At 35.2% G+C, this 12,921-nt stretch overlaps 1 protein-coding gene across 1 annotated transcript in view; it reads right to left on the bottom strand.

The window, feature by feature from the left end:
* The window catches only part of LOC102844647 (gephyrin-like), a gene marked incomplete at its 3' end in the record, with an annotated part of 706,808 nt that overhangs the window by 113,365 nt on the left and 580,522 nt on the right, over positions 1-12,921 (bottom strand). Inside the window, exons 15-18 of the mRNA XM_006891835.1 lie at positions 7,862-7,917; positions 5,564-5,683; positions 3,013-3,071; positions 1,149-1,302 (exon numbers count right to left, since the gene is read on the bottom strand). Of these exons, the coding sequence (XP_006891897.1) occupies positions 1,149-1,302; positions 3,013-3,071; positions 5,564-5,683; positions 7,862-7,917 (389 nt within the window). The remainder of the gene's footprint in view (positions 1-1,148; positions 1,303-3,012; positions 3,072-5,563; positions 5,684-7,861; positions 7,918-12,921) is intronic.

Below are 12,921 nucleotides of genomic sequence, written 5' to 3'. Positions count from 1 at the left end.
ACAAATATGAACGGTTCAATAAGGCAGTGAATTGAACAGAAATTTCTTTCTGATGCTAAGCATGGTGTCAGGTTGTACTAGGAATATTAAAATCATGAAGACCAACTAGCAAGAACTTTGTTCAGTTCAAGTAGCAGTTTTAGGAAATGACTGTTGCATCTAAACTGGGAAGAATGTAAAATTAGAATATTGGGGTATTTTTTCCTCCTCCTATACCAAAGCAAAATAATATATTCTATTCTTTTTCTACAACCTAAACAATTAGGTACATAAAAACCTTTCAAAGTTTACTATTTCCCAAACTTCACATCCTAAGGACTTTAAAAATAATGTTAGAGGTTGAGAAAGAAATTCTGTTAATCTTTTCTTTAAAAGTAGGATGTAAAGGATTGGTTTTTTACAATGCAACAATTTATAGTTTTGTTAAAAAGGTTATGAATTTCCAGAAGATTCAAGATTCACTTTTCAGTATTTCCAGTTTGACCTTGGAAGTTCTTAATGAAGTTTCCTAAAGTGTTAGCTAAAAGGGAACAAGAAGATTTTTGACAATCCTCAAAATAAGCTGACTTAATTTCTCTTCCTAAACCAGATATGGAATGATATATTTTGATACATTCTGAATAGCATGTTGTTAAAGATACTTTCTTTAAAGAGAACATACTGAATACGTAAGCCCTCCTGATGGTAAAAAAAACACATGAGCCTTTTTAAGATGGGCTAACCACAGCATACCTATTCGTTCAATGAGTCCCACATGGAAATGGCCCACTATCCCAGCAGCAGGGAATTTTCAATTCGTTGCTCTAACGTCTGCATGGTTAAATATCTATCTACAGCTAGTGGATTTGCTAATAGACCTAAAGCTAGTGTTTTATGTGTTCTGAGTTTGTGGGGAGGTCAATGGTCGTAATATATCTTTGTAATAAAGATGTAATATTTCTTAGTACGTTCTTTCTAGTCCTTTTTCTGCCTTGCTGTACCTGATGTATCCCATTGACAGTACATTATTTACTTCCCTATTAAAGGAATATGTACCTACTGGTAAAATCCATACTTCACAAAATTCTATTCATAACACAGAACAGATGAAATACTTTTATCTGAAAGCACCAACCTCCCTCCTTCCCTGTCCTTATTTTATTTTTTACCTCATTCCCTGTTGACATGACTGCAACCACTGGAAACTTATTAACTTCAACCTCTGTTACACCTACAGTTGCCAGAAGACCAATCTCTGAGGGGCCCATATGCGTTCCTTTGGCCAATACACACTCCCCTCTTTTAATATCATGGCCGATGGGTCTGAAAGTCAAAATAGAATCATAAGAGGTAGGACCAGGAATGACATTTCTTTAATTCAGACAAAAATGTTAGTGTTAGAGAAGGAAAGACTATTTAAGGGGAGAAAAATGTCGAGTGACTAGAAAGGAACAGGTTAAAGAAATGAAGAAAGTCTAAAAACTTTATGCTTTTTTTAATGTTTAAAATTAAAGAGCACAATGGAAGACATACAGAGGTTTTATGCCTATTACTGTTAATAGAAATATGTCATGTAGTATTTAAACATTATTTTAAATTGCTTTGTATACATTACAGTTAAAGACATTATTGCAAACTTTTTCTGATATAAGGTAAGAATTCAGAAATGTAGCTATGTTACAAGGGGATACTGAGTATAATAAAACATGTTCCAGTATAAGAATAAGAATAAAGTATAAGCACTATGAGTGGTTAAGGTGGTAGACTCATCTTTATAACTAAAAACCAGCAGATTATGTCATTATTATTGATACTCAGTAGAGGATGACCTACAATTCTGGGATTATCTACATTATTATGAAATTCTGGCCTGTGCAGGAATACGGTTATATAATTTGAAGTTCTGGGGCTCTGGTGGCTTAGTGCTAAGTAGTTCCAAAGGCACACAGTTTGAATTTACCAACTGTTTTACAGGAGAATGATGGACAATCTCCTCCTGGACGATTTGCTGCCTCTGAAAACTTGCTGGAGGGTTTTTTCTTAAGGTAGGGTTAACTGTGGAAAATGCACACTCATGAATTCGCCTTTCTCTTTTTTTAGGTTTTAGGTATTTATTCAGGTGATTCAATTACAGAGTGAAACACTTTCAGCATTATGATCTTTCTTCCTCCTTGCAATTTGGTTAATTACAACATTTATGATTCTGAAGAGCTTCTAGCTTTTCATGCATTCAGGTATTTTGCATGGTGTCGGATGCGATCACTCATTAATGAGGTTGCGATGAAATAGTCGCTGTGATCATAGCCCTCTTGCAATCTAAAATTAAGAGGGATTTTCTTTTCTGTGCAGGAAGTTATGAAGTTATTGGGAAGTAACTGGCCATCTTCAAGGAACTGGTCATCTTTTCCTTGATCAATCAGTATATCCAGCTGAGAATCTGGATAGGACTTCACAAAATGAGTAGCATCATAAAGCCTTCCACTTACTTCAATCTGACCCCAAATATCCACCAAAGGCTTTTTTGCCCAAGGACAGAGCACTGGGTTGCAAATTGGAGCAAATGCTGAAACGGATTTGTATTTTCCAGGATTCTTCAAAGCACAAATCAGAGCTTTGCTTTTGACTATTACATTTGCCTTAATATTTTCATTAAAAAGTGGTTAGGCAGATATAGGATGATAATTTCAGAAAATCCATTTTGTTACTTGTTAATAGCTCTGGTGGCATAGTCTGTAGGGAGTTGTGTTGCTGCTAACTCAAAGGCAGTAACTAACTTGATAATTTGAATCCACTAGTGGCTCTGAGGGTGCAGTGTCTTCCCATATGATTTATTGTCTCAGAAATCCAAGGGAGGGTCAGTTATGAGTCTGTTCTGACTTAATGGAAATGAGTGAATTAGCAAGTAACTTCCACTCACTTTGTTAGCCCTGAAAGCTAATAGTTAATCAATACAGCTGTAGATTTGTAACAGTCATTGTCTACTGAGTTTAGAATTATGTAGAAGCAACAGCTGGTTATATGTTACAGACTTACCTGATATCTTGGCCTGGCCGAGCTTGCACCAGAATTCGCACTTCAAGTTCTTCAGTGCCCTATAATAAAAGTACAACATGGAATTTCAAACAGCAATTATCACTGGTAGAACTGATATGATTTTATCACAGACAGGCAAGAAATAATCAAACCTCATTGCTGTTGTGTTGGAACCAACTCATTGCTGACTCTCCACTGTTTCAGGGTTTGTAAAACTTAAGGGAAGAGATTGTCCATATTTTTCCTGTGGAGCCACTGGTGGAGTCAAATGACCAGAGGGGCACCACCTTTGAGTTAGCAGGACAATTCCCTGTGGACTCTGCCACCATGGCAGATAGTCCAGACTACATAAAAATACACAGAAACATAAAACCATTAGCTAAGTCTTTGAAAACACTTTGTACTTCTATATAAGAATAGGATGTTTTGTGTAAAAAAGAAATGAAATATTTTTAAATTTACACTCTTTCAAAGTAGTTCAGACACTGAATCTTAGTTTGTAAGTAGTATTCTCTAGCAGGAAAAAACCCCATATATATGGGTATGTATATGAGCATCATTATCTGTCTATCTATCCATCCTATTATCTATCTTATCTATCTATCTATCTATCTATCTATCTATCTATCTATCTATCTATCTATGTATCATCTAGCAATCATCTCTCTAGATATATATTTATAGATAGATGATATAGATATAGATATGTAGAGATATAGATATATATCTGGATTTTAGAAAGTTAGAGGGTCGATTAAAAGAGGAAGACCCTCAATGAGATCAATGAGACAGACTGACACAATGACTCCAACACTGGGATTAGGTACAGTGGAGATTGTGACGATGGCACAGGATGGGGCAAGGTTTTGATCTGTTGTGCATAAATAGCTAGGAGTCTTCGTACACTTGTTAGCATCTAACAACAATGTGTGTATGTAGTGTGTGTGTGTGTGTGTGTGTGTGTGTGTGTGTGTGTGAAAAATCTGGTGGCCTAGTAGGTAAGTTGCACTGCTAACTCAAGATGGGCAATCTCTTCTCAGGTGACTTGAATGAAGTCACACAAAACCCAATGGAGGAGGGTTGGGTCAGTTGTGAGTCAGTTTTGACTCAATGGCAGTAATATTTAGCTATATACCTATCTATCTTAATGAATAAACTCGATGTGTGGGCATGGAGATAACTTCTATTCTCATGAATCACTGAATTGACCTTATGCCAAGGTTCCCTAACAGCTCCAGATATTTCAGTGAGGGACTTAGTCTGCCTATTAGTAAATATCTGTAGATTAATACTGATCATCAATTTTACATTTATGTGCGGTGAACAGTATTGCGATATTGGAATTGTGTCCTGTCATCTGGCAGAGTCTGTGGACGCATGTGTTCTGGATTTCAATGTTTTGGTGCCATAAATCTGCTTGAACACTTTAACAGCAGACAATGTGATCTGCATCCCAAGAGTTAAATTTTATATGCTGTACAAGTTGAGTAAAATGAAACTGATCATGTCAAAGTGATTGGATTTCACCAAGCCTTTTGGCCTATAAACTTGTCTTTTATATCAGTCTTTTAAATATATTTCAATCTTTACAAAATAAATATCAGCCATTAAAACTTCAATTGAAACTATTTTCCTTATTAAGTGGCTTACGCTCTTGCTGCTAGTTTCAGCTAGATAACGATCTGTTTATATATTATAAGATCCCATAAATTTTTATTTTTAGAGAACAGAAGGAGAACTTAAGGCTGTTATTCAGTAGTACAGATTTCCCTGAGTTACAGAAAATAAGAACTGAAAGGGTCATTTGGTTCAAACGCTTTGCTTAATGTATTATTCAAGAGCTGTACTCTTTGTTAAATTCTTCTGTATTAAATTCTTTATCCATTTTAATGTCTTCAATTCTTTTTTGGAATCAATTTCTCAGCTTGAAGCCATGTCAGCTGTTAATAGCTCTGCTCTTCTATGTTGCGGTATTTTCCCTTCTTATTATTTTGTCTTGGAGAGGGTGAAAGCAAGTTTCTCCTTGGAGGCGAGGATTTTGAAACTCCTTCTCACATACTCAGGGCATGTGGCGAGGAGGGACTGATCCTTGTAGAAGGGTATTATGCTTGGAAGGGTGGAGGGGCAGTGCAGGAGAGGAAGACCCCGGGTGAGATGGATTGATACAGTAACTAGGACAATGAAAGTAGGTGTGTCAGAGTCAGTGAGACTGGCTCAGGACAGAGCAGGCTTCAGAGCTATGAGTCACAGGTGACTTGATGGCACATAACAACAGTAACAACAACAACAACATTTGTATGTGAAATTCCTTGGCGCAAACCTGGTTTGAATTCTTCTATAATAAAATTAGTGATTATTTAAAAAGCAGAACAAAAGAGAAAAACAAAACCAAAATCCTCTCTTGCTATGAAAGATTTTTCAAGTTTACAGTCATTCCTTATGAGAGACACATTCACATAGTTCTTAATATAACCAAAACATTTGGGCTGTGAGCCAGACATATAACACTACCAGAGGAACAACTGGGTTCTAAGACCTGGTAATGACGTACATCATCTGATTCCCTGATGAGTTCGGTATCTTCCACTTGTACTACTGCATCAGCACCGCAGGGGATTGGAGCACCTGTTGTAACCCGCATGACTTGTCCTGGCATTACTGTCTGAGTTGGCTGAAATACAAACAAGTAAGAGAGAAACAATTTACTTTGCTCTTGCAAAGGAAAAGTCTGTGGGGGATGTAGCATTTTTAGAAACAAACCATAAAAGGAAAATAAAAGCTATTCACAACCAGGTGCATTTATATTACACTGGATTTAATTTGTTCAAAATCAACTTTAGGTTCTTTAAGGGAATAGGGGGTACCTTTCTTTGGCTTTCTGTTTCCCTTTTGAAGAACTGTCATTTAAATTTGTTACTACTGTTTTTCACTGAATTAATTGTAGTTTTCTTAATATATGTAAAGTGATTCAAGCATCTGTAAAGCATGCTAGGAAATAGGATGTGATGATTTACTGAACTTCTGATATTTGAGAAATGCAGTGTTTTATTAAAGAAACTTTTTAGTTAAGTAAAAGCAATCCCTGGAAAAAAATGAATTAATTTTACTATTGTTTTTTTAAATCTTTGTCCAGTACAATAGCTTACTTTTAAACTAATAATAAAGGCTAATGAATAGAATTGAATCATGAAAAAAAGATTCCAATATTTGCAATAATTTAGATTAACTATTATTTCTGAGATTTTCACAGTCTGAACTTTAATACAGATGGGATCGAAGTCTGGGGAAAATATGTTTTAACTAAAGAACTTCTCCTGAAAACTTAACCCAGCACGGGAAATGTCTATTTCTGTAAGAGACAGCTGATAGGTTTTATCTGGTTATTTAGGTCAGAGTTGAGGAAAGCAACGCTTTAAATTCTCTCTAAAGGAAGCCTTGAGGTCGTATTAATTTCCCAAATTAAAAAAAATTACATTTTTCAAATGTGTATACTTCATAAGTAATTAAAATGTTAGGGAATGTTAAGCAATAAAAAATACTTAATTGTTCAAAGTAAAATGAAAGTGCATCTGAAAATTACTAGAAAATCCTAAAAAAAGGTTCTCTCTACAATGTTATAGCAACAAACAATAATAGACCTTCAGTCTATCCTAAGCACAGTAAATATAGATACTAGCCTACAACCCCTATAAAGACAGGAATGTATTTATTTTCTATATGCCCTTCACACATATATTATATTCTCTATTTTGTGCTATGTTCCAGAAAGCTGACCTCTCAATGGACTATTTTCAACAAGGTTCCCATCCTTCTGGGTTCTGGTCATATTCAGCAAAGAAAAAGGTCAGCAATGAATCAAAAGGGTAGGAGAGAAAAGTAGTGGTTATATTTCCCTTGTTCTTTTCTTGATAGTGGTACAGTTCTTCAATGATGGCATCATTCTTACTGCTGAAGGCACAACTCCCATTGAGTGCCTTCGTCCATACCTATGAATCCACTCATGGTGAGTTACCATTTTCCTTACGCTTTCAGAGCTACAGGTGTAAATGGCATTTCACTGTTGCTAGCACCTGACTGCACATTACTTTGGTTTCCCCAAAACTTCATATAGTTTTCTTTCTTTCCTTCACAATATGATAGGTTTGGAATCTAAAAATCAAAAGGATTAACCAACTTGCTCAAGATTAACCACCAGTACAGAATAACACTGACACATAAAATTTAGTTTTGTCTAGCTGCAAATACAAAGATTCTTCACTATTAGATTATACCCTCCTTAAGATATCACTCATTAATGCAAATATTTTATAATGTCACTTCTTAACAAAAGAGTGATATTGGGCCAACTGATTCTGCATATGCAATCTTTTTTTTAGAGTGTAACTCCAGGTTGTCCCTGTTTTTTCTCCCATTGTCACTGGAGAAGTATAATCTTGGAATTTGATTTGGCACTGAGCCGAGTACCTATTAGCTCCTAATCCTATTTTGAACAAAAGACACTCCAAACTTATTTAAAATTGTTACACTGTAATGTCATTTTCGACCATAATGATGCATAGTATTTAAACAAAAAGGTTTATAGACCAATGGATTTAAAATTTATTTATTTTTGATCCTAGATATTTTTTATTGTTTGGGAAATATCAACCCATTAATACAGCCTCTTAATCAAGCCATTTTGCAGACCTATTATTTTTAGTGAAAAACATTAAAGCTTTGCATATTTATATGTATAATTTTTATGCACAGGAATATTAAATGTAACTATCAAATCTTTGCAACAGTTCTAGATAGTAAAAGTCCACAAGGCTGACAGAGGAAGGTAGCCAGAAGGACCTATGAATCTCACCTGTTCACCTGCTTGGGATTCCCCAATGATGAACCGGTCGCCTGGGCCATCAGCAGCTGTGAGACATAACAGACCAAGAACAAACGTCACTATGGACCAATATAAAGGAACAAGAACACAGTATGGGAAATGTAAAAATTGACTCAAATTATCTGATAATACTTCAAAAAAATGGTATTTGGGTCTCTAAAATTAGACAAGGTTTTATCATCATCCGTTTGATCTTTTGTATTCCCAAGTACTAACAGAAATGGTATTCTACTACCAACAGAGTGGACCTGGCCCTTTCTGGTGCCATTGGAGATGGTCTGCCTGTCACCTCATAAATTTCACATGTGTATACTTCAAATAGAAAGTTAAATTAGCATAGTCTTCTGAATAAATACCACTTTATGGTAGTGTACATGTGTAAGATCTGCATGTAGACATAGATATGGATATATCACTATATATATATGTATATGTAAATACTTTTCAAGTTTTCCTAGAAAAATTTTACTGTTTCATACTTTATTCACAGTTCAAATACACCAGCTGTTCTGTGGGAGAAGGATGGGCAATCTCCTCCCATGTGATTAATTGCTTCTGAAAACCCACTGGAGGGTCAGCTCTGACTCAACAGCACACAACACATACTTTCTTATAAAATAGTCAACCTAATAGTCATAATAACCCAGTCTATAGCTAGAACATATAGTCCTCTCCTCATTTCACAGCTGTAGGAAATTAGTTCCAGAATGCAGGAACTCTGGTCGAAAGTGTTAAGTGCCTTGAATAAGACCGAGTGTGGTAGAGCTAGGACTGAACTCCAGTATCTTCTATAACTTGAAATTGACCAAACAAGCAATCAAGAGGTATTAAGAAGAATTGGTGAAATGCAAAAGTTGGAAACAGAAGGATGACTGGTAGTGGGGAAAAAATGGCCATTGTGACAGAAATGAGGCTGGAGATTACATGATAGAATCTGTACAGTGATATATTCATTACAAAGGTCTTTTTTTTTTTTTAGTTATTCTTCCATTTAAAATTTTTTTTTACAAATGTGTTTTTTAAAAACATAAAAAGTGATCATATACATGGAATGCACCTGATGGAGTACAAAGGAATCACCCTGACTACATCAGTGGAAAGTTAGAGTGCTGTTATGTTGCTGGTGCTGTTGAGTCGATTATGACTTACAGTGACTATGACAAGTGATGTGAACCCTGTACCTTCCCTTGCCATATTCAAAATTCCTGACATATATTAGCCCATTGCTGTAGTCACTGTCCACCCACCTTGCTGGGGGCCTTCCTTTCTTTCACTGACATGCCACCTTACCAAATATGATGTCTCTCTCTCCAAGGAATAAATAGTCTTTTCTAACAAAATGCCCAAAATATCTGCGATGAAGCTTTGTAAACTTTGTCTCCAAGGAGCTCTGGCTGTGCTTTCTCCTAGACAAAACTGTGATCTTTTGGCCGTCCATAGGATGTTCAGTACTCTTCTCTGGCATAGCAGTTCAATAACATCAATTCTTCTGTCAATCAGCCTTATTCACTGTCCAGCTCTCAGATGCATAGCAAGCAATGAAAAGACTTGGCCTGAATCAGGCATGCCTTAGTCTTCAAATAGACATCATTGCTCTTCAGTATTTTTAGAGCGGTCCCTGACTGCATACTTTTCCAATGCAATACATCTCTTATCTCTGTACTTCTAGTACCAAGTGTGTTGATTGTGAATCCAAGTAATATGAAGTTGCTGACAATTTCAATCTTCCCCATCTATCATGATGTTGACTGTTGGTATAATACTGATAATTTTTATTTTCTTGATGCTGAGATGTAATCTAGATTGAAGACTCTATTCTTTGATCTGCAACAATTAAGGCTGTGTCATAAACATAACACAGATTGTTGATGGGTCTCCCTCCAATCCTCTTCGTCATAGAGTCTAGCTTCTCTAATGATTTGCTTAATATACAGAGTAAATGGGTATAGAGGAAGAACAAGGTAGAAAATGTCTTTTAAAATTAATTTAAATGAATGTTTACAGAGACTTAGGGTTTCCAGTCACTCATTGTTGCACTTTTCTCCCTACCCACTCCCTTGTCCCCAATTCACTCTTCTTGAAAAGAAAGAAAAACTTTCATTGTTATGCAATCCCTTCCCCCACAATAGAAAATTTTAATATTAATTGTCAAAACAAAGCCAGAGGCTGACATAGAACAGACTATCAATTACTCTTTGCAAGTTCATACCAATGCTGGAGAAAACAAATTGACAAGAGCCAAATTATGGTCCCACTGGAAAAAAAAATGGTGCTCTGAACCATAAGATCGAGTTGTAGTGTGTTAGACAAATCTGTAGTCAAGGACCTCTGGATGCCATTTAAAGGCTAAGGTGTGTCTGATTCAAGCCATGGTACTTTCAATTTCTTCATTTACATGTGAGACTTGAATAATTAGTAAGGAAGACTGAGGAAGAGTTGGTGACTTTAAATGATGGTGCTGGTGAAGAGTACTGAATATACCACAGACTGAGAAAATAACAAACACATCTAACTTCGAGGAAGTGCAACCAGACTGCTCCTTAGAGTCAATGATCGTACAACTTCATTTCACATATTTTGGGTATGTTTAAAAGGGGTGCCAATCTTGGGAAAAGATACCATGCTTATAAAAGTAGAGGGTCAGTGAACAAGAAAATGATTTGCAACAAAATGAATGGACACAGTGATTGCAAAAATGAGTTTGAACACGGAGGGGACTGCAAGGCTGGTGCAGGATACAGCAAGGCTTCTAACTGTTGTTCATAAAATCATTATGAGTTGGAGGTGACTTGATGGCACTTACCTAGATTACCCCTTAAAGCACAGTATTTTTTAAATTTGTAAATTGATTACAAAACATTTTGCAACTCAAAAGACACAGGTAGTACTACACAGCTTTATCCCCCGCATTCATTAATTACAATTTTACACTGGCATAAACATACACTATTGGGTGAAATTTTTTTTTGTCTAGTCTTTTATTTTAAATATAGTAATGGTTACTTTCTCTGTGTTCCAAAAAAGTTAACATTTTTGGCTTTACATCATAGTTTTAACAGTTTGTTTCACTCCAGTCAGAAGTACATTGAAATAATCATCTGAACAACTTATCTCTGAAAGTTCTTAGTATTGAAAACCCTAGGGGAACAGTTCCACTCTGATTAAAAAATATTCCTGGTGATAAAAAGGATTTTCTTGAAATATGATATGGCTTTCAGACCAATACTAGAGCCATGCCTAGCTAGTATATTTTAGGTAGGGTTTTTGTTTTGTTTTGTTTTTACCTTTTGGTATAATTTATAAAGCAACAGCAAAGATTTGGAAATGTAATGCCATACATATGAGTATTTTAATTATAATTACACTGATGTTGTTGTTGATTGCCTTCGAGTTGAGCATGACTCATAGCGACTTCATGAACAAGGCCTGAAGCCCCTCTACAGCCATCAACATTTATCCAAATTCACAGTTTCATAGAGGCATGTTATTTAGGAAGTGAAAGCCACTGCTAATAAAAATCTTTCCTTTTTAAAAAAGAACCACAGAATTGTTTCTTTATGTGATACAAAGGCTTATCTATACCTTTGTTTATTAAATTCTTTTTACACAAATGACCTTTGATTAGTCTGATATGAGACAAAAATTAAATATTGAATCACTTTTATGTACTAAATGTTGGATCTTTCTATAAATAAGCTCATGGTTTTCTTTTTCTTTTCTTTTTTTACTCATTTACTCTTTTTACGTGTGTACCATCAAATTGGATCTGACTGGTACAGGAGGCGATTGTTCCTCCTTCTTCAGCAGAGCATCTGGTGGATTTGAACCACGCATCTCTGGGATTGCAGTGCAGTTTCCTGCCACTAGGCCACCAGAGCTTGCTGCTCATGGTTTTCTTATGTTTCTATAATCCTACAACAAAATTGCTGTCCATTTTAAAAATGATGATTAATTTTTATCCAGTGCGACTTTAACCTGCTGCTTTGAGAGGATCTTGTTTTTTTAAATTACACTTTTAAAAATGAACAGTTTAAAATATACATAGAAGCTACTGCTTTAACAAGGAATATTTTCTCAATCTTGCTTCATCTATTCTTTTACTATTTTTTCAGTATTTAAAAACAAATCATGATTTTATTAAATAGAAAATAAAAATGTCATCATATTTTAAAACTCCCATAATAATTATCTCAAATGTGAATAAATTTATTTTTTCTGATTGGAAAATATTTTCAGTTTGCCACTTCGAATATCTGTCATTTTCTTCTTTTAAGCCTCCCATAAATAAAAATTAGAATGGCTTTAAAGGTAAAACAAAGCTGAGATTAACCCTTGTAATGCCTAACGTTATCTTTATGACTTTGAACAAGTTAATAAATTTGTCTAAGTTTCATTTTCTTGATAAAAATGAAGATAATGATACTTTAAAAGTTAGTATCTTTTAAGGCTTCTCATTCTTTTTGGTCATTCCATAAGTTTCTACTGAATGTATTCTATGTCCAAAGTATAGTCGGTTCTGGAGAAAGAGCAGAGATTAAACTTGGTTACTATCTAAAACAGTGTAAGTCTTTTGCAGTGATTTTCAAATTCTGGGTCACAAATTGAGGGTTTTCTGTGGTAAAATATTGCATATAACAGAAAACTGTCCCACTTTAAACATTTATAAGTGTATAATTCAATGACATTATTTACATTTTACCATGTTGTGCAAACAAAACTAATACTTATTTTCAAGATTTTTATCACCCCGAACAGAACTCCATACTCTTTACACATACTCTCTCCCAATCGCAATAACTACCAATAAACCTTACTTCCTATTTATTTACTAAGTTACAAATATCATATGCATAAAAAGGATCATAGGACATTTCTCCTTTTGATCAGATTTCTTTCATTTAACATAATGATGACTGTTGTTGTTGTTATGTGCCGTCGAGTCATTTCCGACTCATAGCGACCCTATGCACAACAGCCCTAAACCCTGCTCTATCCTGCGCCAACCGCACCGTCTCTGACACACCCATCCC

The sequence above is a fragment of the Elephantulus edwardii genome, unplaced genomic scaffold (genome assembly GCF_000299155.1).
Source record: "Elephantulus edwardii isolate Elephantulus edwardi_28Jun2011 unplaced genomic scaffold, EleEdw1.0 scaffold00104, whole genome shotgun sequence".
In the NCBI taxonomy this organism is placed as follows: domain Eukaryota; kingdom Metazoa; phylum Chordata; class Mammalia; order Macroscelidea; family Macroscelididae; genus Elephantulus; species Elephantulus edwardii.
The sequence above is the reverse complement of the archived record's forward strand: the minus strand, read 5'-3'. Positions and strand labels throughout refer to the sequence as shown.